We start from the raw sequence: 25,975 nt of genomic DNA, 5'->3' as shown, positions 1-25,975 counted from the left end.
AGCTCTTCAGTGGAGAGGACCCTGAGGTGAAAGGCAGAGGGGAGGTAGCGAAAGATTTATGAGTTCTCATTAGGTCTAGGTGGGATCGGCTGACCAAACTCCGTGAGTATTAAGAGAGAACCGAGTCCCAAGCATGGGGTACCACTGGCTAGGCTTTCAGAATATTCCTATACACTGAACTGGCACACCTGGGGTGCCCTTACACCTCTGTGCTCTGAACATTGTATTCTTTTATCCTTAGGTATTGCCAGGAAACAGACGAGGAGGACAAGGCTACAGGCCACAAGGCCCAAAGTTCAGTGACCCCACTAACCAAGGGCGACATGACAGTGTGGGTCGTTACAGAAATACCTCCTGGTATTCATCTGGTTCCAGGTACCAGAGTGCTCCATCCCAGGCACCAGGAGACAGTAGTGAACGGGGCCAGGCTCACTCTGCAGGGACGAACGGGACCGGAGCCAGCATGGAGCCCGGCCCACCCAAGCCCTCGTTCAGGAAGGGGCTCCCCCAGCGCAAACCTAGGACCTCTCAGCCTGAAGTTGTGAACTCCTGAGGAAGATTCCAGCCGGTCTCTCTCTTCTTTCCCACACAATTCAACTTGGTAACTGGACTTTAGGAAACCTATAGTTAGATGTAATAACAAAAACAAGTTTATGCATATCACTTTTTATGCCATTCTAAATATTTTGGTTTCTTCTCTTCTCGTTTCCTCTTTACCATTTTTGGAAGGGAAGCTGTTTTTTGTTTTTTTTTTTTTCCCTTGACCTTTTCCAATGAGATGGATTGATTCTGATTGGTCATTTCCACCAGAAATCACAGGCAACTGTTGCCAGGTTTCCCAAGGGTAAGCAGTGTTCTTCTTGGGGCTCCAGGCCTTCCGGAGGCCTGAAGAAGCCTTCCTCAGCCAGCCCGACTGTCCAGGCGTTCAGAAGGAGATGGATCACGGCTGGTCTTGCTGCCTTTCTGTCGCAGCAGGAGCCGCACGTGCCTGTCGGGTTCCCTGTAAACAACAGCGTGAGCAGGAGAGGCATCGAGGGGGTTGTGTACAGCTCTGAATTGGCCAGGAAAGGGGGAATTGAATAGGTGAAAATGGAAGGACCCTGGGACACGTTTGAGACTCTGCCTGTGCTCCTAAACTGTGCCTGAGCCTGACACTCAGATAGCAGTTTTAGTCTCTCGCTTGGCACCATGGCTTAACCTGCGGTTTCTTCCATATGCCCAAGCCTTGTTTTCTATTACCTTAGGCTGCAAACCAGTCTAGGGAAGTCTATGGGAAAGTAGCATTAATTCAAGGGAAAAAAGTATTTCTTCATTTCAGTGTTTGAAGATTTTTGTTGCTATTGTTCTCCCTCTTTCCTGATTCCCATTCTGACCCTGAACCAAATTTATAGCAATATAATTAGTGTTAATCTAAGGTGTCAACCATCCAAAAATTGCTGCAGTTAGTCTTTAGAGTTGAATAAATAAAAACAGATGCATAAATATTCCCACATTTGTTTCACCGCAGGAAGTGACTTCATTTCATTACTGTTTTTCTCTGGGCCTTATGGGATAGAAGTCACTCAGACAGCTTGTTTGGGGCTTCAGTGAGGGTATCCAGTTCCTCAGTCATTTGTCCACTGCTTTAGCTTCAGAACCAAATTAAATACAAAAGTCAGGGTGAGCAGATGCAGCTGTTTCTCTTGGGAAGAGGTCTGTAGGAGACGGAAGGGTATCTTTCCAAAGGAGAACCTACCAGCTCTGAAAAATTGATTGCCAGTAGCTCCAGTAGAGGCTCTGTCTGCACCCCTGTCCTCCACCCTGTCCCCTCACAGAAATAGCGGGTGTCACTACGTAATCGGGTTCCTGCACGTGGCAGGTGGTGCTGGTGTCAGACTGCCGCCCCATAGCCGCCCCAGCCTCTATGATTTAATCACAGCAGAGCTTTTTCTTCTCAGGGTCTGTTCTCCCAAGTCTGCCACCCAGGCTGTAAGTGGCAGTGGTGCAGAACCTAGCTGCCTCGGGGCTTCCCCTGGCCCTTTGGCTGAAGCTGAACTGTCAGGGTTCAGGTTGGTTGCACAGATTGAGAGAGAAAGAGTGTGTGTGTGTCTTTCAATAAAGAAAACAGTAGTCAAGGAATACTGGGAAGCCATTTTCTAAGGGGCTGGCTACCTCATTTGGGGGAATTTATCCAACAACACCATCTGCCTGCTGTTATTTAGGAAAAAAGTCCTGCTTCTTTGATTAATTGGTCACCTACACTTTATAGGAAATTCAGAGATTGAAGTGGCCTTGAAGGATTATGAGGTCTATCCCTGTATCCAGGCAAGACTGTATTTAAACACCTAAACAGATGGGAAGCCACATGTTTGTCAAAACTGCCTTCAAGTTGAAATTAAAATCTTATAGAAAAACATTTGAAGATTTTTTTCTAGGACCACAAAAAGTTTGAAAATTATGAAGCTTTTTTTTTTACATATTGTTTTTAATTATAAAAGTAGCATCTAAAATATCAAATAGGGACTTCCCTGGTGGTCTGTGGTTGAGACTTCACCTTCCAGTGCAGGGGGTGCAGGTTTGATCCCTGGTCAGGGAATTAAGATCCCACGTCTCATGGCCAAAAAAAGCAAAACATAAAACAAAAGCAATATTGTAACAGATTTAATACAGACTTTTAAAATGGTCCACATTTAAAAAAAACTTTAATAAAATAAAATGTCAAATAATGCAGAAATGTAAAAGGATAAAAAGTTTTCCATGTTCCCATTCTGTTCCTTGGGGGTAATGATTGTTAATAATTTGGCATATATCCTTACAACCCTTTTTCAAAGCATATATATACATATACACATACATACATAGGCTTTTAATTTTTGGTTTTGTTTTTTATTAAAGGAGCATACTATATGCATTTCACCATTCTTTTCTTAGATAATATGTCTATACCATAATTAATTTAGGATCTCATGTTGTAAATATTCTGCTCCTAAATTTGCCGGTTTGACTTTCTTCAGTGAAGAGAAGTTTATCTTAAGTTTGAACTGTGCAGCTCATCCTTTGCTACCCATGACAGCTCTTCCTTCCAAGAGAAGGGAGGCTCTGTACCCTGGGCAGTTCCTGCTGTGTGTGCAGAACATCCTACCTAATCATCATGTTTCCTTCCCTTTCTATTTTGTCCTACAGATCAATCTTGTGTCCTTTCCCGGACTACGAGATAGGATTGAAACTTCAGGTTTAGCTTTGTCAATTATGTGCCACTTGAGAGAGAAAATTTAAATTAACATGGCTTCTTTAGGTACATCAAATATTTAATGGGCCCCTTATTTACAGCAGTTTTTAAAATTCACTTTAAAAAAAACCTAATACAGGCTCATTTTTTTCAAGGTATGAAAGGATAGATGATGTGAAAGTAAAAGAATTGTTGGCTACCTTGTCCCACTCCCCAGAAGAAATTACTGATAAGTTTCTTGTATGACTTACCACAAACTTTCTAAATCCAAACATGCACATATATATTTTCTCTTTTATATAAATGTAAATCATATTATGCATATTCCTAAACAGCTTGCTTTCTTTTTTTAATTTGTCCTTTCTTTTTCTAACTAGTTTCTGTTTGGCTTTAAGAAAAATGAATATATGTGAATAGTTTTTGGGAAAAAACAAACTTAAGCAGTTCAAATGGATATATGATGAAAAATAAGCTTCCATTTCACTCTAGACTATGTATTCCCTCTCCAGAGGCAAACAACCGCTGTTAAGTTTCTTGTCTCCCTTCAGAGATTTGCTATATTGATATATCAGAAGAATGTACACTGCTTAGGCCTCTTAACATTGGTATACACAAATATACCTTTTCTTTTTATGGTTGCATAGTATCCTGTTGTATAAATTCATCATAATTAGTTCAACCAGTCCCTAATGATGATTTTCAGTTTTTTACTATTACAAGCATTGCTCAAATGCTCTCTTAATACATATATCACTCATAACATATGAGAGTATATCTTTAGGATAAATTCCTAGGAGTGGACTTGTTAGACCATACAGTTACTGATCAAGTACTCTTAAAAGATGCATGAGTTTACACTCTTAGCAACAATGTTTGGGAGTGCTTTTTATAGTTGCTGAGCTGGAAGCTAAGGAGAGAGAAAGATGGCTAAAACATAGCCTCTCCTGGGGCTGATAAACTACTTGGGACAACTGACATAGACAGATAAAACGATACAAGGTAATAAATAGTACTGCATTGACGAGCCTTGCTGTCTTCTGTGAGTGAAATGGAGCAGCACTGCTCACAGGGCCTGTGCTTCCACTAGATCCATACCAGTGGGTGATCAGGCACTTGTTCAGTGGCTTATATTTTAGAATCCTAAACCAAGGTTATAGTCTTGGGAGTATGAAAGTATGGATGGGGTACAACAGGATGGACTATTAATTAGGTTGGGAGTGGCCTGGAAAAGCCACGACACATGGTTATCGATCTGTGAGCCTCTGCTTTTGGAGAAGGTCATTAGAGTAATGGCTTGTTGTCCTGGAATTCCTGCCATCTGACTGAACAAAGTGAGGGTTTGTCTTGCCTAATCTACAGGTTTCATCCCACCTTATCCCATCTGAGGAGAATTATATCCACAGGGAAGCACACTTCATGGAAGAAACAGGTATCCAAAATGGTACATGTTTGGAGGTCAGCAGCTGATTCAAGGAAATATTTTGTCAGTATTTTAACCAGTTCAGAGTACCAGACCATAATGCTAGTAGCCAGAACAACATACTGTAAAACTAGCCCAGCTAGACTTCCGGTAGCTTTAGCCACCTGAACGTATTCTTTCCTTTAAACATTGATGGATTCTAGGCACTCTGCTGAGTTCTGAGGCCAAGAGGTCCCAGCTCTTTCCTCACTCACTTTGCAGGTAAAGGAACGGGAGCTCCTATCTGCTCCTTAAACAGCAGTGTCTGGTGGCCAGGCAGTGCGGTAGAGTGCAAAGACCCTGGAATTTTGATACATATGCATATGTGTTAAGTCGCTTCTGTCATTGCCAACTCTGCAACCCCATGGACTGCAGCCCGTGAGTCTTCTCTGTCCGTGGGATTCTCTAGGCAAGAATACTGGAGTGGGTTGCCATGCCCTCCTCCGTGGGATCTTCCCTGTCCGGGGATTGAACACACACCTTTTCTGCATCTCCTGCATTGCAGGCGGATTCTTTACCACTTGCGCCACCTGGGAAGCCCTTTGAGACATATATTTGGATTTTAATTCTGGCTTTATAACTTGGTAGCTATGTGGTCCGCTAACCTTGGGCAAATAGCATCTCTGAACCTCTTCCTGAACTGGGAAGTGAAGACAGTGGTCACTGCTTCACAGAGGGGTAAGGGAGGTATCAAGCAGGTGCTGGAGAGCAGGATTCTCATGTCCAGGCTAACCTGTGACAAGTTAAACATTCACTAACAACTCTTTACTTTTCTGTCTCTCCCTCCCTGTTAAAAATCACATGAAAGACTTCCCCAATCTCCAGCCATACAGACCTAATTAACCAAAAGAATAAATAAATACTAATACTTGAATCATCCTATTCCTTGCGGAGCTTTTCTCCTCTGAATGTATATCCCTCCAGCACATCTGTCCTGACAGCTGTCGGGAAAGCACCGCCCCTCCTCAGATACCCCCCTGTTCCCCGCCCCCCTGTTTCTGAACTACTCAGGGTGACACAGCCCAGATGCTGATGGTGCAAACCAGGACAAACAAGGAGCGAGGCTGTGGCAGCATCTCCCTGGGGACAGCCAGGGACTGTCATTTCCCCACGGGTGCCGAGGGAGTTTCCTTACCTACACTGTGACTCCCTACCAGGGGAAACGCTAGCTGAAGATTTTTCTGGGTGAGGAAACTCACCCACCATCACCACCAGCAGCACAACTGTTCTCCAGCCCACCCGCCCCTTCACAGCCGTCAAAACAGCAGGAACAAATACCACCCACTCTGATTCCCCAGGGAAAAGTCAGGTCTCCTTTTTATGTCTCTCTTCAACTTAACCCAGTTAGGCTTTCTCTGTAACTAGATTTCAAACAAACCCATTTCTGGTGTTGCTCAAACTCGCAGGTGAGAGATCGAGAGCATTTCTCAGACTCACTCCCTTGCAAATCCAAGTGGGCAGGGCTTGTGGTCCACTGCAGTGTCCCCAACGGCCTGAAGTCCAGGTGGCTGTTCACAGTAGGTGACGTCAAAATGCGTGTGTGTGTGTTTCAATCATGTCTGACTCTGGCCCCATTTACTGTAGCCCACCAGGCTCCTCTGTCCATGGGACTCTCCAGGCAAGAATACTGGAGTGGGTTGCCAGTTTCTTCTCCAGGGCATCTTCTGACCCAGGGATCAAACCCAGGTCTCCCACATTGCAGGCAGATTCTTTACCATCTGAGCCACCAGGGGACCCCTACAAATGACCTAAAATAACCATTCTGTCCCCTTTTAATAGGCTGTTTCTCAAAGGACAGGACAAGGCACCCCCAGCAGCGTGGCATGATAGCAAACTGCCAGCTCCTTCACCATCTCCTGGTTCATATCTGGTTCCCCCAGTTAACTAGCCACATGAATTAGCCACTTAACTTTCCTTTTTAGAAAGTGTGTCATGATTTCTTCATACTAGCTGGGACCCTCCACTGAAAGAAAACGAATGGTCTAGAATGAGACAGACACAGGGTGGCCAAGTACTTGAGGCCTCAGAGTATTCCAGAATGTTTTGGTGGGGGTGGGGAGCCTCCGTCGAGGCTGCATGTTGAGCTCATTTCTGTGGTCCCAGCCCCTGGGGCCAGGGCAAGCACAGGGGGACTTTTAGTAAGAATCATAACCACTTAACTAAGTTCATCTCATTCTCTCCACGATCCTCTGAGAAAGGTTTATTTCACAAATGAAGGAACTGATGCTCTTCGAGATTAGCACCTGTCCTCCGTCCTCACCCAAGGTCACTCAGTGGCAGAGCTAGAATTCAAACCCAGGCTAGTTTGGCTTGAAAGCCTGAGATTTCCCCACCTCACAACACAGCCTGAGAAGGAGAGACCTGGGGACCTCCAGAAACGTGGAGAGAGTGCGAAGCGGGAAGGGGAGGAGCCCCTGGACTCTGATCCGACAGCCACCTGTTCTTAACCCTGGCATACAGCAACAGACTCCGCCTGCGCTTGGGGGTGGGGTGGGGGCTTTCTCCATCTTTTGTGTCTTGAGCAGTTTTTTTCTTGCTTTGCTCTTCCCTTCTCTTTCTCCCTGTTCCTTTTGTAGATAATACTCCCACAGGCCTCCCACGGCAGCTCCAAAACTCAGCCTCCTGAGTTTCTTCTTGTTGACAATGCCTTTGAGCTATCTCTGAACAGGGCCCCCCCCCTTAACCTCCCTTCCCTGTGACTCCCCACGGTGGCCAGTGAGGCAGGAGCTGGGGAAAGGGGAGAGGCAAAGGAGGTTACTGTGAAGAGCCCAGTGCTACCTGACCCCCACCCCACCCCGTGCCCTGCCCTGTTTACTTCTCAACTCCTCCCAACCCCCAACCCCCACCATGCTGTCTCCTAAATGTGGGCCCCTGCTGTGTGTGTGTGTGTGTGTGTGTGTGTGTGTGTGGTTTATTCTAAGTGGGAGGGTAGATGCAGGGAAGGAGGTGGAAGGAGGAGGCAAGGAATTCATCACTGCAGCCTCTATAAGGCAGATCTGGCAGGGAGACCTGAGGGACTAGGTGACATGAAAGGGAGTCAAGTGGGTTGAGACCCTATGCCTGAACACACTCATCTAGATGGGAAGGACACCTTCAATCAAGCCAGGCTAAAGGTCTTAATGACCTGGATAACCACAGTGGTGTGATCACTAACCTAGAGTCAGACATCCTGGGGTGCAAAGTCAGGTGAGCCTTAGGAAGCATCACTACAAACAAAACTAGTGGAGGTGATGGAATTCCAGCTGAGCTATTTCAAATCCTAAAAGATGATGCTGTTAAAGTGCTGCACTCAATATGCCAGCAAATTTGGAAAACTTTAACAGTGGCCAAAGGACTGGAAAAGGTCAGTTTTCATTCCAATCCCAAAGAAAGGCAATGCCAAAGAATGCTCAAACTACTGCACAGTTGCACTCATTTCACACGCTAGTAAAGTCATACTCAAAATCCTTCAAACTAGGCTTCAACAGTACTTGAACCAAGAATTTCCAGATGTTCAAGCTGGCTTGAGAAAAGGCAGAGGAACTAGAGATCAAATTGCCAACATGTGTTGGATCATAGAGAAAGCAAGGGAATTCCAGAAAAACAGTTACTTCTGCTTCATTGACTGTGCTAAATAAAGCCTTTGGCTGTGTGGATCACAACAAACTGTGGGAAATTTTTCAAGAGATTGGAATACCAGACCACCTTACCTGCCTCCTGAGAAACCTGTATGCAGGTAAAGAAGCAACAGTTAGAACCAGACATAGAACAATGGACTGGGAAAATTGGGAAAGGAGTACGTCAAGGCTGCATATTGTCACCCTGCTTATTTAACTTATATGCAGAGTACATCAAGCAAAATGCCGGGCTGCATGAAGCACAAGCTGGAATCAAGATTGCCGGGAGAAATATCAAGAACCTCAGATATGCAGATGATACCACCCTTATGGCAGAAAGTGAAGAGGAACTAAAGAGCCTCTTGATGAAAGTGAAAGAGGAGAGTGAAAAAGTTGGCTTAAAGCTCAACATTCAGAAAACTAAGATCATGGCTTCCAGTCTCATCACTTCAAGGCAAATAGATGGGGAAACAATGGAAACAGTGACAGACTTTATTTTCTTGGGCTCCAAAATTACTGCAGATGGTGACTGCAGCCATGAAATTAAAAGATGCTTGCTCCTTGGAAGAAAAGCTATGACAAACCTAGACAGTGTATTAAAAAGAAGAGACATCACTTTGCCAACAAAGGTCTGTCTAGTCAAAGCTATGGTTTTTCCAGTAGTCATATATGGATGTGAGAGTTGTACCATAAAGAAGGCTGAGTGCTGAAGAATCGATGCTTTTGAACTGTAGTGTTGGAGAAGACTTTTCAGAGTCCCTTGGACTGCAAGGAGATCAAACCAGTCAATCATAAAGTCAATCAACCCTGAATATTCATTGGAAGGGTTGATGGTGAAACTGAAGTTCCAATACTTTGGCCACCTGATGCGAAGAGCCGACTCATTGGAAAAGATCCTGATGCTGAGAAAGATTGACGGCAGGAGGAGAAAGGGACAACAGAGGATGAGATGTTTGGATGGCATCACTGACTCACTGGACACAGTTTGAGCAAGCTCCAGGAAATGTTGAAGGACAGGGAAGCCTGGTGTGCTGCAGTCCATGGGGTCACAAAGAGTCGGATATGACTGAGCAACTGAACAACACAAAAGGAAAGGGTTGGTGGCCACATTTCTATCCCATACACGTCCACACAAATTCTATGATGGGCAATGGCGGAAGCAGTTTAAAGCCCGAAACACGGCTGTTTCATTCTGAGATAAGAGTGATCATATGTTCAATTTATGTTAGTATGTTTTCCTCTGGAAATTGGGACTAACCAGGGCACCAAAGCGATATCAGAGGCATTGTGCCTGGAGCTGCTGGAGGAGACAGTGCACCTGAAACAAAATATTTAACCTCTCTGCCTTAATGCTTTCCATCTGTAAATTGTCAATTTTAACAGTAGCTATTTCACAGAGTTATGATAAAGATTAACGAGATAATCCAAGTAAATCACTCAGCACAGTGCTTTGGCACAAAGTTGATGTCAGGGACTGTACTAGTACACACAGGTACTCTGTGGAGCACCCACACAGTCCATCTACCGCCGACTGGCCCTGACCCACAGAGTCTGGTTTGGCTTCATTTTTAAATCAGCCCGGGCTTACGAGCTTGAAGACTGAATGTCGTGAACACCTGGGCTCACACGGGTGACTCAAGGGCCATCTGGATCTGATGCACAACCCCAGATGACCAGTCCTTGTGAGTGCCATGCAGCTAGCCTGGGGCTGTTTCTGGGTCCTCAGGGTGGGAGACAACTATACTGCAGTGAGGTGGACTCTGCACCTGGGGTTAGGAGAGTGTCAGGATTGGAACCTTAGCAGTAAACCAAACCTTGAGCAAGTCTCTATCGCTGCCTCTTTTTACTCATCTGTGAGATGGAGTGTGAGTATCATCTATTCTGCATAAGTCACCCGGCTCCTATAAGATTCAAAATCAGATAATACTTACATGATGCAAATGTCACACACTGTTCTGGATCCTTTAATCTTTTAATTTTCCTAACAACTCTGCGGTAGTTACTGTCCCCACTTCACAGAGGAGAAAATTGAGTCACTCAAGGAAAATCACAACAGCAAGTGGCAGAACTATATTCAAACCTAGGTACCTAACCTGGCTCTCAAGTTAGGTGCTATCAACCATAGCCTCATCCTTTCAAAGTGAGACAGTTGGTAAATTGCACCCCCTCCTTAGCAGTACAGCTTGAACTGGCCCGGAGGGGAAAAGATGAGCCATGGGGGAGGAATTACTGTGCAACCCTGGACACAGGAGAGAGGGTGGGAAGGCGGGAGTCAGGAGCAAGATCTGCAGACTCAGGGTCTCTCTTCCTGGGACCGGGATTCCAGAATTCAGAGGACTAGGGGAGACAAATTCCTCCTGTTCCTCCCGTAGTACCAGCTCATTTTAATACAGGTGCCAGGGGCTTCGGCCCTTGTCGCAGATGAGGGGTGGGTGGAGCGGGAGACACTCCCTTTCCGATGCTGATGACTCTGGTTGTGTCTCCTTAGTAGGGGGGGTGGGGGGGGGGGTGCTAAGCCTTCCGCATCACTCGTTCGGGAACAAATTGCTGTTTTGGCCCCGGCGGTTCCTCTGGGCGCGGGCGGTAGCCGCGCTCGCTGGCAAATCGTGGGAGGGAGGAGGAACGGCGCTGGCAGCGCCAGGCTGAGGGGACCGACGCAGCGCGGGAGGCCGGCGAGAGACTGCGGCCCCGGTCGGGGCTGCGCACCGCCCAGGGTCGGCCCCTCCTCCCACCCCCTCGCTGGATGGGAGGGTCCCTCAGCCACCGGCACCCCCTTCTGCGCAGAGCCTAGGGCTCTAGGACTGAAGGCGCTGGGGCAGAGGAGACACGGTCCTCTCACTCCCCGCTCGCAAAGACCCACTAACACAGGGCTAGGAAGTTTCCCCCAGCTTCTGACGGCTACCGTACCTGTATTTGCAACCTGACCCTTCATCGCAGCCTGGAAGCGGCAAAGGGTGACCGAAAGAAATGTAGGGGCAAGACAAAGGTTCTGGGGCGCCCCCATCCCCACACACTAGTTTTCCACTCCCTACCCCCTCCACCTCCCAATCACACACGAAGAACGTCTAAATCTTATTTCCAAGACTGCCCACCCTCCAATTCTCTGACAGCTCCAGTCAGCCGCCGCTTCAGGCTGAGATACGCTTAGTGAGGGATCGATCCATTCCCCGGAGGGTAAAGTAGAGGCTAAGAAAGACTCGGATGCCCAGAAGCTGTGTTTAGACCCCATCCACCAAATCTCCTTTCAGACTTCCCCTGCCCCACAGCTTCCGCCAACCACCGGTCTTCACCACCTCCGCCTGCTGGCCCAGCCCCCTTTCCCGTTACATTTTTCCTAAGGGAAAAGCTTCTTCTAAAACAAGCAACCCCCGCTCAGCCCCCGCCTGAGCTCTCCCCAGGTCCCTCCGGAGGAGGAGAGGCTGCCAGGCTCTCTGAGCACCCCCTTGCTGCAGAGAAAGACGCCTCGCCCCTGCGGCTGAGTCAGCCCTAGCGGGACCAGGCGCTTGCCCGTCGTTCTCCGAAGGGCGGGCGGGGCGGCTTGGGGTGGCCCGGGCGGCCCGCTTGGAGCGGGTAGGGAGGGAGGGCGCCGCCTCCCAGGCCCCCACGAGGTCCCGAGGGGAGGGGGCTCCCTGGGCGGGAGGCCTGTCCCTTTAAGGAGGCGGCCCTGCCTGGGTGTGCCCCGTCTCCATGGTTACCCCGGTGCTGGCGGCGGGCGCAGGAGGGAAGGAGGGAGGCTGCCGCTTCTCCCCGACAGACGGAGGGAGCTGCGGGGATCCGGTGCGGAGCGGAGCCCGAGAGGGAGCCGACCCGCAGCCGAAACGGGAGCTGCTGCTGCAGCCGCCGCGAGCGGAAGGTGCCGAGAGCACAGCGCGAGCGGAGCCGCGAGTCCAGGATTCGTGGGCTGCCAGGGCGCGAGGAGCAGCGCGCCATGCTCCGGGCCCCGACGGCGGGGACGCCCCCTTGCGCGCGGACGGCTGGCAGGACCTGCGAGCCCGGGGTGGGCATCGACCCTCGACGGCTGCGCTAGGGGGCGCGGGGCCCGGCGGGGGGCGGCCGACTTGGGCGCCCTCCCCCGGCGCTGAGCTCCCGCGCCCCGGAGGGATGGGGCGGGCGGCCTTGGCCGCCTAAGATGCCGGCCATGCGGGGACTCCTGGCGCCGCAGAACACCTTCCTGGACACCATCGCCACGCGCTTCGACGGCACGCGTGAGTCCCGACCCTCGTCCCACTATCTCCCGGACCAGCTGTCCCTAGACAGGGTTCCCTCTAGTCCGGTACCCTGACATCTCAGACTGGAGCCCTCCTGCTCTCGCCTTCCCTTCCCCGAGCCCCACTTTAAGCTGGGACCACCGTCTCCTTTCAGATGCCGTTTCTGAAAAATTCAAAGTCAACGCTGCCCCAGGCCAGGCGAAATGACTAGAACTCTCAGTCTGGGAGCCGGGCATGCTGTCTGTGCCTGGGGGAGCGAACCCGGAGCTACTTAATCTAATCTATCCCATCCCTGCGTCTGGCGCTGTCCCATCGACTACCCTCGAACTGGCAGGTTGGGGAGTGAGGCAAGGAAGCGTCAAGAGACAGCCCGGTGGCTTAAAAAACTGATTTAGAAAAGAGGTTTACAAACCAAGATAGAGTAAACCGGTCTCGGGAGAGCATTGTTGGTTCAAGCTCACCTCACTGCCTAAACCCACTGAGCCCCTCTATCCCCAAATAGACAGGTTTGGTGACTCCCACCAAGACTGGGGAAGTTTGGAGAAGGCAACCAGAGTTCTGAGTTATGGTTTTCTATGGCTCTGAGCCCTGGAAAGTCGTGAGAGCTCCCTTCCTTCTCCTCCCTCAAACTACCCTCCCCCACCACCACCCCCCGACCCGGTGTGGCTTCCCAGCTCTCTACCTCAGTCTCTGGCTCCTCATAGCGAGTGGAAGCCCCTCTCTGAGGACCCCTTCAGCCTTCTCCCTCTGCTTTGCCGGCACTTGGCTCCTGTAGCCTGCTGATTCAGTGCCCCCCACCCCCCAATAGTTCTTGGCTCCAGGCTGCCAGAGCTCAGCTACTGTCCTGCACTCCCATCATGGATCACATTCACTACCTCCCGAGCCAGGTCAGGCAGCTGGGGCTCAGACAGAGTGCAGAATAGATGATGGCTCCAATCGCCTCTCCCAGCTAGGCTCAATGGGAGGAGCCAAATAGCCCACCTGAGCACCTGGCAGGTGAGCAAACCTGGCCGGCCGAGGCTGGGGTGGGGCTGAGGCTGTCCTAGAACTGGTCCTGCAGTTCTCCTGCAGACATCCCCAGTCCCACTCCTTACCCCCAGCTGCTCAGCTCACACTCCAGAGAGCAGAGCACCCACACAGGGCTGTGTTCACCAGCCTCAGGGCTCAGGTGTGCCGATTCTCAAATGCACGTACACACACGGTGCTAAGAATGGGTCCTTGCAGGGCACTGACACACAGGCGACACCCTAACTCCAGTTCATGCACAGCTCCTGTCCTAACCCTCCCCCAGCCCCCCAGCCCGAACACTCACAGGCGGGAGTCCCAAGATTTGTCATCCCCCCTTTGACAGCAGGCAGTGTTAAAGGAGGGCAGTGGGCCTTGCGTCCCTTCGCCGCACAGCCCCTCTGAGAGGCGCTCTCTTGCAGATAGCAACTTCGTGCTGGGCAACGCCCAGGTGGCGGGGCTCTTCCCCGTGGTCTACTGCTCTGATGGCTTCTGCGACCTCACGGGCTTCTCCCGGGCCGAGGTCATGCAGCGAGGCTGCGCCTGCTCCTTCCTCTACGGGCCAGACACGAGTGAGCTCGTCCGCCAACAGATCCGCAAGGCCCTGGATGAGCACAAGGAGTTCAAGGCTGAGCTGATCCTGTACCGGAAGAGTGGTGAGGGGCCATCTGGCCAGCCTGCTTTACTTTCTTGGTCTCACCCAGCCTGGTACCCACCCCATCCACAGTCCCTCCTTTTCACTCCCATCTTCATCTCCCTATCTCATCCCATCTTCCCACATTCCCATCTCCTTTTTCTCCACCTTTCTTCGGTCCTCACCGCAATCTCAGCCGGTCCTCTAGTTCCCATCTTGGATTTCCACTCCCCTCCCCCCCCAGCAGAAGAATTTGCCCATCTTACTTAGCAGGACAGATCTCTGAACACACATGTCTGAATGTCCACTGTGCCCTCCCTCTCCTTGCTCAATCGAGGCTGAGTGTCCTAAGTGGAGCTGGCTTGTGCCTTAACTAAGGGGGGTCAATGGCCTCTCTGTCTTCTTGGGCAACACGGAAAATGGGAGCTGAGCTGTGTCTTCATGCCCAGGGCTCCCGTTCTGGTGTCTCCTGGATGTGATACCCATAAAGAATGAGAAAGGGGAGGTGGCCCTCTTCCTGGTCTCTCACAAGGACATCAGTGAAACCAAGAACCGAGGGGGGCCTGACAGCTGGAAGGAGTCAGGTGGGTGCCCAGGGGCCGCTGATCTGGCTGCTCTGCCTGGGGTGTTGGGTACCTCAGCCTTGGGCGGGGACATAGCACCCAGTGTGGGCTTGAGGACCCCCCACCCTACCCGCACTGACTGACTCCTGCTTTGCTGGCTAAGAAGCCTGAGGCTCTCTCCTCTCTGCAGGCCCCGGTGGGAAAGCTTGCTGAAACACAGTTGGAGTTGTTGTTTTTTGGGGTTTTTTTTAAGATTTTTTTGCTTCGGACCATCTTTAAAGTCTTTATGGAGCTTGTTAAACATTGCTTCTGTTTGATGTTTCGGTTTTTTGGCCGTCAAGCACATGGGATCTTAGCTCCCTGACCAGGGATCAAACCCACACCCTTTGCATTAGAAGGCAAAGTCTTAACCATTGGACCACCAGGGAAGTCCCCAAAGCTGGAGTTTTGAAGTCAGCTTTACTAAGAAACTAAAAAAAAACACATTCCACTAGTGTCCATGAAGTACCATTTTCCCACTGATTAGTGAGGCCCACCTGGTTCCTTTTCTTCATACAAACCTATCTGGGGAGCCCTAGCCAAAACCCTCTTTTAAGTCCTTGTGGTCTTTCCCTTCTTGCATCCTCTCAGGGCTTGGAAGTGCCCTTTGGACATCTCACAGAGCTGTTAACGGAAGCTGCCCCAAGGCCTCTTTGCTATTTGCTAATGCTGGGATACTCTTCCCATCCCCCAGCTGTGAGCAACTCTGCCCTATGGCCTCCTGCTAGCTCGGCACTCCCCAACTCTGGGCACCATCTTCCCACTCCTCTCTCAGGCCTTTCCTAGTGGAGATCCCCTCCTGCCTTGCCCTGGTCCAAACCTCCTCCTAGAAGAAGGCACTGGGAGGAGGGTCCATATGCACCCTCAGCACTGCTCGTTGCTGGGGTTGTTGGCAAATGACTCTAGGAAGTGAGAAACACAGGAGCCCCAGCTCTGAACAGTCTAACTAGTCAATGAGCCAGTCTCTGGGCCAGAGCCAGGTGTCTGCCCCCACACCCCAGGGCTAAGTGTGTGCGTGCCCCTCTCCGTCCTTCTCGCCAGCCCTTCTTCTTTCGCAGGTGGTGGCCGACGCCGATATGGCCGGGGTGGATCCAAAGGTTTCAATGCCAACCGGCGACGGAGCCGGGCTGTGCTCTACCACCTGTCTGGGCACCTGCAGAAGCAGCCCAAGGGCAAGCACAAGCTCAATAAGGTGGATTGTGCGCTAGGGTGTGTGTGGGAGGGGGGCCCTGTGGGGGAAGGCTGAGGAGAAGGGGAACGGAGCCTACCACAGAGAGACTGCTCAGGGGGCCACTCAGGCTCCACTAGCATTTCGGGAGTTGTGGCGAGAATGTCACCTGCCTGAGCTGTCAAAGATAAAAGGAGGAGTTTGGACCCTGGAGTCAGATGGCCCTTGGCTCAGTGTTGGCTCCTCTGCTAAGCAGCTGTGTGACCTCAGCTGAGTCACTAGAGCTCCCCAGTGCTCAGTCTTCTGATCTATAACCAGCAGGCTCTAAAACCTGTGTCAGAGGTGGTTTTGAGAATGCAGGGAGAGAAAGGAGGCCAGACTCTATCCAAACTCAGCCTGTGCCAATTTCCTGTCCTCCCTGCCTGGACCTGCCCTGCCTCTCATTAGGGGGTGTTTGGGGAGAAGCCAAATCTGCCTGAGTACAAGGTAGCCGCCATCCGGAAGTCGCCCTTCATCCTGCTGCACTGTGGGGCGCTGAGGGCCACTTGGGATGGCTTCATCCTGCTGGCCACCCTCTACGTCGCTGTCACCGTGCCCTACAGCGTGTGCGTGAGCACAGCCCGGGAGCCGAGTGCCGCCCGAGGCCCCCCCAGTGTCTGCGACCTGGCTGTGGAGGTCCTCTTCATTCTCGGTATGTACACTCTGTGTGTCCCACCCCTGGTGACCCCTGGGCTTTGGTGGGGATAGTCTGCATGGCTTCCACTGCCCCCTGCTGTCCCCCTGGCCCTCCCTTTTTTTATGACCTGTGGCCTTTGAAATAGGACCTAGGTTCCATATGTCTCCACTGCTAATAGGTCACTTGATCGCAACCTAATCATAGACTCTCCAAGCCTGTTTCTCCCACCATCAAATCGGCATGACAGTACCTGCCCTTTGCAGTTACTGTGAAAACTAAGACGATGCATATAAAGGGCCCAGGCCAGTGTCACATACTGAGCCCAGGGCCCAGAAAAATGTGGCTCCTCCCCAACCCACACTGAGTCCTGCCCTAACTTCCCACAGACATTGTGCTGAATTTCCGTACCACGTTCGTGTCCAAGTCAGGCCAGGTGGTGTTTGCCCCCAAGTCCATTTGCCTCCACTATGTTACCACATGGTTCCTGTTGGATGTCATTGCAGCGCTGCCCTTCGACCTGCTGCACGCCTTCAAGGTCAATGTGGTCAGTGCGATTGGGCTGGGTGGGCTCGGGGGCGGGACGGGCCAGGCCAGCCCTGGGGTGACCGCCCCGCCTCCCCCACCTCAGTACTTCGGGGCGCACCTGCTGAAGACAGTGCGACTCCTGCGGCTGCTCCGCCTGCTCCCTCGGCTGGACCGCTACTCGCAGTACAGCGCTGTGGTGCTGACCCTGCTCATGGCCGTGTTCGCCCTGCTCGCCCACTGGGTGGCCTGCGTCTGGTTCTACATTGGCCAGCGGGAAATTGAGAGCAGCGCCTCGGAGCTGCCCGAGATCGGTACTGGAGGCTGCTTGCGTGTGTGTGTGTGTGTGGTGTGTGTGTGTACACATGTGCCCAAGGGATCTGTTCACTCAAGGGTGTGTGTGTCAGGGAAATGTGAGATCAAGTGTGTGTCAGGGGACATCTGTGAGCTGACACAAGGTGTCAGAGAGATGTGTGCAAGCCTGCGTGTGTACATGCTCACAGCTGTGTGTCTGGGGCGTGTGTACAAGCATGTGTGTGCTTGTGAGGAGGAGACGGGGGCTGGTGTGTATGTGCAGAGGGGAGTGTGACAGAGCCTCCCCCTCAAGGCAGGCCTGCTCTCCAGCAGCCCCTTATTGTGGAAAAAGCCTGGTAGGCTGCCTAGGAGAGGCTGTTCACCCATCGCGGCCTCCTCGTGGCCACACCTATGGCACTTGCTTCTGCTCCCTGCCCACCTGGGAAGCCCACCCCTCTCAGGAGACCTCTCTCCCATGGTGTCCCATGGTCAGGGGCTCCTCGCATGCCTGGCACTTTCCCGCCAATCTCTTGGAAACTCATTCCCCACCACCGTGGCTCCTAGGGCCCCTTCCCCACTCTTTTCACCTCCAGCAGCATGTTCTCTCACCCGTGTCAGCCTCCCCCTGCCTGAAATGCAGCCGTTCCCTGCACCCCACCAGTGTCTTCACTCTCCTTCATTTCACCTCCACGCTCACAGCTCCTCCCTCTGCTTACCTCCCACTCACGACTTAACTCCTGCCAGGAGGGCTTCCACCCCCACCGCTCAACCCAAAATGTCACCCTGCAGGTCGCAGTGACCTTCTGGGTCCAAACCCTTATCCCCTTGAAGTCCCCAGAGCACCTGACCCTGCCAGCTACCTTTCTGCCCCAGGATGAGGCCTCCTCCTGCCCCGGGCTTTCCTCAGACCCCTCCCCCGCCTTGGTCTCCCTGGGCGACTCCACTGGCACCACTGCGTGAACATCTCAGCTTCCATCCTCTCTATCTCCAAACCATTCTGTTCCAAAATTGAACACACCTTCTTCCGCCCACACCCTCCAGCCCTCCGGCAACTTCCTGGTAACTGGCCTTTAGCCCCCTTTTCCAGTCAGTGGGCGAGAGGCCAGCTGCTCGGACGCCCCCCTATGACTACCTGCTCCTTGGTGGGGTTGGTCACCCGGAGTCCAGGTTGGCCTTAGACACGTGCTCTGATCAGTGCCCGGGGATGAGGAGACTTCTGCGAATCCTCCCCCATTCACAAAGCCCATGGAGACTGGTGTGTAGCCCAGAGGCCCACTTGGATATTCCCCAAAGCTCTAGTTGCTGAGCACAGGAACCAGAATGTTCCAGACAGTGTCAGCTCCTTGGCACCTGCCCTTCCCAGAGGGAGGCTGTCGTGGAGGCAGCCCTGAGGTCAGAGGATTGGGAGATCAGTAACAGTGACGCAAAGCCCTGACCCCAGAGTTGTGTCTGACTCTTTGTGACCCCATGGACTTTAGCCCGCCAGGCTCCTCTGTCAGTGAAATTCTCCAGTCAAGAATACTGGAGTGGGTTGCCATTTCCTACTCCAAGGGAACTTCCCCACCCAAGGATCGAACCCAAGTCTCTTGAGACTCCTGCAAATCCCTGGGGTCAGTTGCTTTCCCCAGCAGGATCCAGACACCTGAGTCTTGCGTCCATGTGGCTTCTCCATTCTGACCACCTCACAGGGGTTGCTGAGATGACATGAAGAGCACCTTTGGCTCCCAGAGGAGTTCTGAGCCCTTCCGTGGAGAGCATGGGGGTTGTAGGGGCAACCCTTTCTGACTGTTTTGCAGATCATACCTTGAACCCTAAGTTCCAGAGGATTTTTCTGTTTGGGGCTGGTACTAGTTCACATTAGGAACTTCCCTGTAGCTCAAACAGTAAAGAATTTGCCTGCAGTGCAGGGGACCCAGGTTTGATCCCTGGGTCAGGAATCCTCTAAAGAAGGGAATGGCAACCCATTCCAGTATTCTTCCCTGGAGAATCCCATGGACAGAGGAGCCTAGCAGGCTACAGTGTGTGGAGTCGCAAAGAGTCGGACATGACTGAGCGACTAACACACACACTAGTTCTCTTTAGGGGAGTTTCCAAGTCCTTCACAATTTTCATCTGCCCCTTCCATCTCCAGGGAAAGTGAAAGTGAAGTCACTCAGTCGTATCCCACTCTTTGCGACCCCATGGACTGTAGTGTACCAGGCTCCTCCCTCCATGGGATTTTCCAGGCAAGAGTACTGGAGTGGGTTGCCGTTTCCTTCTCCAGGGGATCTTCCTGACCCAGGGATCGAACCCAGGTCTTCCGCATTCCAGGCAGACGCTTTAACCTCTGAGCCACCAGAGAAGCCCAAAGGTGTTGGCGTTCCCACACCGGGAGTAGAACCCGGGCCGCCTGGGTGAAAACCAGGAATCCTAACTCCGTCTCCAGGGAAACTACCCTTAACTGGGTGGGAGCTACACCCAGACCTGCTGAAATCCACCCTGGTAGGGATGTCCGTTGGAGAGAGTGGCGCCCCCTGCTGGCCCAGCTCTGTCTGGTGGGAGGTGCCTTCCCTCAGCCTCCTTGCCTTGGTTCTGGGCAGCCGCATTGCCCCGTGTGTGGACACAGAGTTCCCACACCAGAGTCCCATTAGCCCAAGTGGAGATGGGCTGGATTTTCAAAAGATGGTGCTAAATACTGAGGGAGGTCGTTTGGGGACATTTCTCAGTATGAATACCATCAGCCTCCAGAACAGCCTCTGCAGTTGACCCTCCACGAGCAAAGGCAGTATCCCACCACCAGCATCAGAGGCTGTGGACGCCCCAGGACCAAGACTAACTGAGGAGGGGCTCCTCCCTTCATCCTGCTCCTTCTGCCTCCAGCCCCCCCCCCTCCCCCAGCCACGGGCTCCACCTCAGCAGCCCACCTAAATAGCGGCTCAAGAGCTCTGCGCACTGCCTTATGTCCTCACGCCTCGAATAACAGGAGGGTGAGTCCTCGCCTTGGCTCAGGATTTCACATATACCCCCAACTCCTCAGCCTGGAGCTTGCTTCCCAGCGTGGACCCCACATTCTAGCTAAGCTAAGCTACTTGCCTACACTTGTCGCCAGATCTACGTTGGTCCAGGCCTTTCCCTAGATCAGGAATGAGCCCCTCTCAGTTTCTTTATCTCAAAACCACCCATCCTCTGAGACCAAGCACCAGTGCCCCCTCTTTCAGGAAGTCGTCCAACTCTAGCACATGGGTTTGAGCCCCACCCCAGGGCCCTCAGGTGCTGGGTACATTTTTCCTCTGCAGGAAGCTCCTGGGGGTCCGCCAGCTCCTGGCACATGTGTGAGGTTACTGAATGAAGGGCTGGGGGTGAGAAGAGGGGTGTGAGGACCACAGGGGGCTGTGTGTGTGGTGTTAGGGTGAGTGTGGACTAGGGGCCTGGGGAGGGGCATGTGGAAAGATGGGTCCAACCGCAGCCTGTGATCCTGAGCCCACCCTCTGGACCCCTGTGCTAGAGCTGCCCTTTCTCCCTGGCTCTCCGTGGCCCCCATCTCTGCCAGGACTCTTGGGGCTTCTGTGGGCCCTGGGGACCTTCATCTAACACCTTAGAATTCCCACATCCCTCCAGCTGGACTGAGTGACTTTGGGCAGCTGTGGGCTCCTGAGAGACACCAGTACGCAGTCCCACTCCCTCTAAGGTCTGACCAGAGAACGTGGGGTTGATGCGGAGACTGGGGCGATCTTCAGTCTCCCTGCAGTGTCCCTGGCTGGCCTGTGTGTGTGTGTGTGTGCAGAGCCTCTGTGTTCACTTACCTGTGTGCTCATGTCCATGCAGGTGTGTCCCTCTCCTACCTGGGTGTCAGTGTGCGAGCACCTGTGTGTCCTTGTCTCTCTCCCAAGTGTGCACAGGCATGGCTGTGCTCCTGGGACTGTGCTCACACGTGTGTCCTTGTCCTCTTGACTGTGTGGAGCACAGCTATAGCCTCAGTGGGGTATAGGCACACATCCGTGTCAATGTGCCCGAGAACATGTGCACGAGGTTGGGTGGTGTGTGTGGTTGTGGGGCAGGATGGGACTGAATGGAGGATGGCTTTCCAGAGCTCAGAGAAAAAGTGAGGGGCCTGGCCCTGATCAGGCCTGGCCTGATCTAGGAGGATCAGGCAGAGGAGGGAGGCCTGGGAGTGAGGCTGTGGCTGGTACACCGAGCCCTCCAGCCCCTGTGCCCCCTCCAGCTGGGCTCACTGCCTGGGTTTAGTGCCACCATAGGGAGGAGGGTGCAGCGCTCCTCACTGCAGCCTTGGCGCCCAGAGACACCGTCTGGGGAGATGACAGTCTCATCCTCATGGGCTTGTCTTGGTGAGGGTCAAGGGAGGATGGGGTGTACAAGGCTGGCAGAGGAGGAGCGCTCCTGGAAGAAGCATGAGGGTGGGTCTGCAGCCACGTGCCCCCTCACCCCAGGGGAAGCAGCAGGCACTCTTGTCCCCGCAGTGCAGCAGCACCATCCTGCTCTCTCCCCAGGCTGGCTGCAGGAGCTGGCCCGCCGACTGGAGACCCCCTACTACCTGGTGGGCCGGAGCTCCGCCGCAGGGAACAGCTCGGGCCAGAGTGACAACTGTAGCAGCAGCTTCGGCGAGGCCAACAGGACCGGGCCCGAGCTCCTGGGCGGCCCCTCACTGCGCAGCGCCTACATCACCTCCCTCTACTTCGCGCTCAGCAGCCTCACCAGCGTGGGCTTCGGCAACGTGTCCGCCAACACGGACACGGAGAAGATCTTCTCCATCTGCACCATGCTCATCGGCGGTGAGGCCTGCCCCGCTTCCGGTCCAGGGCCCCCTCCCATACTCATGACCTCGGTCGGGCCCCGGCCTCCCCACCCCTCGCAGGGTCCCCAGGTCCTTCCCCGAGGTGCGTCTGCCTTAGAGGAACAGGGAGCCCGAGGCCAGGGCCGCGAGAGGCCACGCGGCAGCCGGGGCCTCTCCTAGCGTGGGGGCGGAGTAGGAGCTGGGGGGACAGCTGTGTCCAGCACGTGGCAGGCCGGGCTGGGCAGGTCCTGGAGGTGACCCCTCTGCCCCCCTCCCCAGCCCTGATGCACGCGGTGGTGTTTGGGAACGTGACGGCCATCATCCAGCGCATGTACGCCCGCCGCTTTCTGTACCACAGCCGCACCCGCGACCTGCGCGACTACATCCGCATCCACCGCATCCCCAAGCCCCTCAAGCAGCGCATGCTCGAGTACTTCCAGGCGACCTGGGCGGTGAACAACGGTATCGACACCACAGAGGTGCGCAGGCCTCCAGGGCCGGCCCTTCCAGCCTCTGCTCCTTCCAGGAGCGTGCACTCCGCCCAAGATTCCGAGGAGCGGGCTGGAGGGCAAGGGAGGCAGCATTCTGACCTCCGTGCCTCCGCTCTCTCCTGGGGAGACAGCGGGGAGGAGCAGAAGGCAGCCAAGCCGGCTCGGAGGCCCCTCTCCACCATCGTTAGATCTACAGGCCCTGCTCACTGACGTCCAAGCCCAAGGCCTGGTGGAGAAAAGCAGGGCTGCTGGAGGGGAGGGAGGCCGGTCCCTCCCACGCCTCCCCTTGCTCCCCAGGCTCTCCGGGTGGAAAGGGCTGGCGGGAGGCTGCCCGCATTCTCCACTCTGACCTTCCCCACCTGGTGCCACCCGCAGCTGCTGCAGAGCCTCCCGGACGAGCTCCGCGCTGACATCGCCATGCACCTGCACAAGGAGGTCCTGCAGCTGCCCCTGTTCGAGGCGGCCAGCCGGGGCTGCCTGCGGGCGCTGTCCCTGGCCCTGCGGCCCGCCTTCTGCACTCCGGGCGAGTACCTCATCCACCAGGGCGACGCCCTCCAGGCCCTCTACTTCGTCTGCTCTGGCTCCATGGAGGTGCTCAAGGGCGGCACCGTGCTCGCCATCCTAGGTTTGTGAGGGCGAAATGGAAGATGCCAGGGCTGGGGAGCGGGGCGGGTGGAACCACGGCCCCTTCTGCAGAGAGAAGATGTGGGCAAGGCCACCAGGGAAGGGCATACAGTGTGGGGTCCGTAGCAGCCATGGAGCCCTAAGCAAAGCTCAGAGCGGACCCAGTGACCACCAGGTGGCAACACAAGGAAGTGACCTCATCTCGTGGATTTCAGGAGGCCAGACTGAGACCAAAGGGCCGGCCTTTGGTCTATGAGAGGACTGAGACGAGCACTTCCTGTCAAGGGGGAAATATCAAATGCTAAAGATGCAAGTGCTGGAAAGTGTTTGGGCAGGAAAAAGGGAGGCATGAACGCTATTTTTTTTCTTTTAATTTATTGAAGTATAGTTGATTTACAATGTGTTAATTTCTGCTTTATGGTAAAGTAAGTCAGTTATACATATATATATAACACAATCTTTTTATTTTTATTTTTTTAAGTAATTCTTTATTTTATTTTTTTTTAATTTTTCACAATCTTTTGAATATTCTTTTCCATTATGGTTTATCACAGAATATTGAATATCCTCCCTTCACTGCACAGCAGGACCTTGTTGTTTATCTATTCTATATATAATAGATTGTGTCTGCTGATCCCAGCCTCCCACTCGCTCCCTCCCCTGTCTTCCCTCCCCCTTGGCAACCATAAGTCTGTGCTCTGTGTCTGTGAGTCTGTTTCTGTTTTGTAGATAAGTTCATTTGTGTCATAGCTTAGATTCCACATAAAAGTGGTATCATATGGCATTTCTCTTTCTGACTTACTTCACTCAGTATGATAATCTCTAGTTCCACCCATGTTGTTGCGAATGGCATTATTTCATTCTTTTTTATGGCCGAGCAGTATTCCTTATACATATATACATACATGCTGCCTGTTCTTTATCCATTTGTTGGTCAGTGTACATCTAGTTTGTTTCCATGTCTTGACTATTGTAAACAGTAATGCTATGAACATAGGGGGGCTTGCATTTTTTTGAATTAGAATTTTGTCTGGATACTTGCCCAGGAGTGGGATTGTTGGACCACATGGCAACTCTCTTTTTAGTTTTTTGAGGAATCTCCTTGCTGTTTTCCATAGTGGCAGCATCAACTTAAATTCCCACCAACAGTGTAGGAGGGTTCCCTTTTCTCCACACCCTCTCCAGCATTTGTTGTTTGTAGACTTTTCAATAATGGCCATTCTGACTAGTGTGACGTGGTACTTCATTGTAGTTTTGGTTTGCATTTCTCTAACAAGTAGCGATGTTGAGCATCTTTTCATATGCCTGTTGCCTATCTGTATGTCTTCTTTGGAGAAATGTCTGTTTGCTTCTAATGCCCATTTTTGGATCGGGTTGTTTTATGCTGTGATTATGGTTGTTGAGTTGTATGAGTTCTTTGTTTATTTTGGAAATTAAGCTCGTTGGTCATATCATTTGCAAATATTTTCTCCAAATATATTCCATAGGTTGTCTTTTCATTTTGTTTATGGTTTCCTTTGCTGTGCAAAAGCTTGTATTTGATTAGGTCCATCTGTTTATTTTTGCTTTTATTTCTATTGCCCTGGGAGATTGACCAAAAGAATTACTAGTACAGTTTATGTCAGAGAATGTTTTGCCCATGTCCTCTTCTAGGGCTTTTATGGTGCCATGTCTTATGTTTTTGAGCCACTTTGAGTTTATTTTTGTGTATGGTGAGAGGGAGTGTTCTAAGTTCATGGATTTACATGCAGCTGTCCAACTTTCCCGTACCACTTGCTGAAGAGCCTGTTTTTTCTCCATTGTATATTCTTGCCTCCTTTGTCGAAGATTAATCGACTGTATGTGTGTGTGTATGCCATTTTTGTTAGAAAACAGGAGATGCTACTTTCCTAGAGCAGGGCTGGGATTGAGATGGGTGACAACAGAGCTCAGGCTCCAAATACATTTCCCTTCTTGACAAAAGAAAAGACTGATCCTTAGGTCAGTCCCTTAGATAAGGAGGGAGAGATTGCAGTTGTGGAAGAGGTGTGGTAACAGTGCTGGCCCCAGGGATCCCACAGTGGAGCCAGCCCTGCATCCAGGCCCTCACATGCTTCAACTCACGCAAACCTCACAAAACCCAGCCAGGAGAGACTATTGCTATTCCTGTTTTGCATGGAAGGAGACTGAGACTCTGAGTAGTTAAGAGTCGGCAGGCCACTAGGGCTGGAACCTGGTCTGCTGACTCTCAGCCTCAGGCTTCAGATGTTGCACTCTTAAGTGCTCTGCTCTGGGGAGAGTCATCCGCAAAAAGGGGGCGATCTCAGGGTGGTGGGCGACACGGGGCTGCAGGCCCCGGGGCTGCGGGGACGCTGTGGTCTCTGGTGGGGGACAGAGGGCCTCACATACGGATGGAAGGTGCCCGGACCACAGCCAGCCCTCAGGCAGCAGTGCTTGTGCACTCCCTGTGGGGACAGCTGCTGCTGCCTGGAGAGGCTGGAGTTTGTCACTCACCTGGAGAACCACATGCCCAGCAGCAACCATGTGTCCATCCTCTCCCCTCTGAGGATGGTCTTCCAACAGGAACAGAAGAAAGAAATACCATGCAAACTGAGAGAGGCACTGTTCACAAGTTTGGCTTCTAGCCCTACATGCAGTTAATGCCAGGACCCTGAGCAAATGGAATTATGGCCACTCACGTATGGCTGGCAATCCGGGAGAAATTATGAGGAACTGGA

At 52.4% G+C, this 25,975-nt stretch overlaps 2 protein-coding genes across 3 annotated transcripts in view; both read left to right on the top strand.

Moving 5' to 3' along the window:
• The window catches only part of SPATS2 (spermatogenesis associated serine rich 2), a 154,919-nt gene extending 151,065 nt beyond the window's left edge, over positions 1 to 3,854 (top strand). The window contains exon 13 of the mRNA XM_027967373.3: positions 242 to 3,854. Within this exon, the coding sequence (XP_027823174.1) occupies positions 242 to 553 (312 nt within the window). The 3' untranslated portion in view covers positions 554 to 3,854. The remainder of the gene's footprint in view (positions 1 to 241) is intronic.
• An 8,161-nt stretch (positions 3,855 to 12,015) lies between these two features.
• Positions 12,016 to 25,975, top strand: part of KCNH3 (potassium voltage-gated channel subfamily H member 3) — a 19,366-nt gene continuing 5,406 nt past the window's right edge. For both annotated transcript variants that reach the window (XM_027967371.3, XM_027967370.3), the window contains exons 1-10: positions 12,016 to 12,468; positions 13,899 to 14,132; positions 14,560 to 14,694; positions 15,771 to 15,904; positions 16,328 to 16,571; positions 16,943 to 17,100; positions 17,185 to 17,392; positions 21,860 to 22,141; positions 22,423 to 22,622; positions 23,010 to 23,259. In XM_027967371.3, coding sequence (XP_027823172.1) covers positions 12,393 to 12,468; positions 13,899 to 14,132; positions 14,560 to 14,694; positions 15,771 to 15,904; positions 16,328 to 16,571; positions 16,943 to 17,100; positions 17,185 to 17,392; positions 21,860 to 22,141; positions 22,423 to 22,622; positions 23,010 to 23,259 — 1,921 coding nt within the window. In that variant the 5' untranslated portion in view covers positions 12,016 to 12,392. The remainder of the gene's footprint in view (positions 12,469 to 13,898; positions 14,133 to 14,559; positions 14,695 to 15,770; positions 15,905 to 16,327; positions 16,572 to 16,942; positions 17,101 to 17,184; positions 17,393 to 21,859; positions 22,142 to 22,422; positions 22,623 to 23,009; positions 23,260 to 25,975) is intronic.

The sequence above is a fragment of the Ovis aries genome, chromosome 3 (genome assembly GCF_016772045.2).
Source record: "Ovis aries strain OAR_USU_Benz2616 breed Rambouillet chromosome 3, ARS-UI_Ramb_v3.0, whole genome shotgun sequence".
NCBI lineage: Eukaryota > Metazoa > Chordata > Mammalia > Artiodactyla > Bovidae > Ovis > Ovis aries.
Note: the sequence above shows the minus strand (reverse complement) of the source record. Positions and strands in the feature narration are given on the sequence as shown.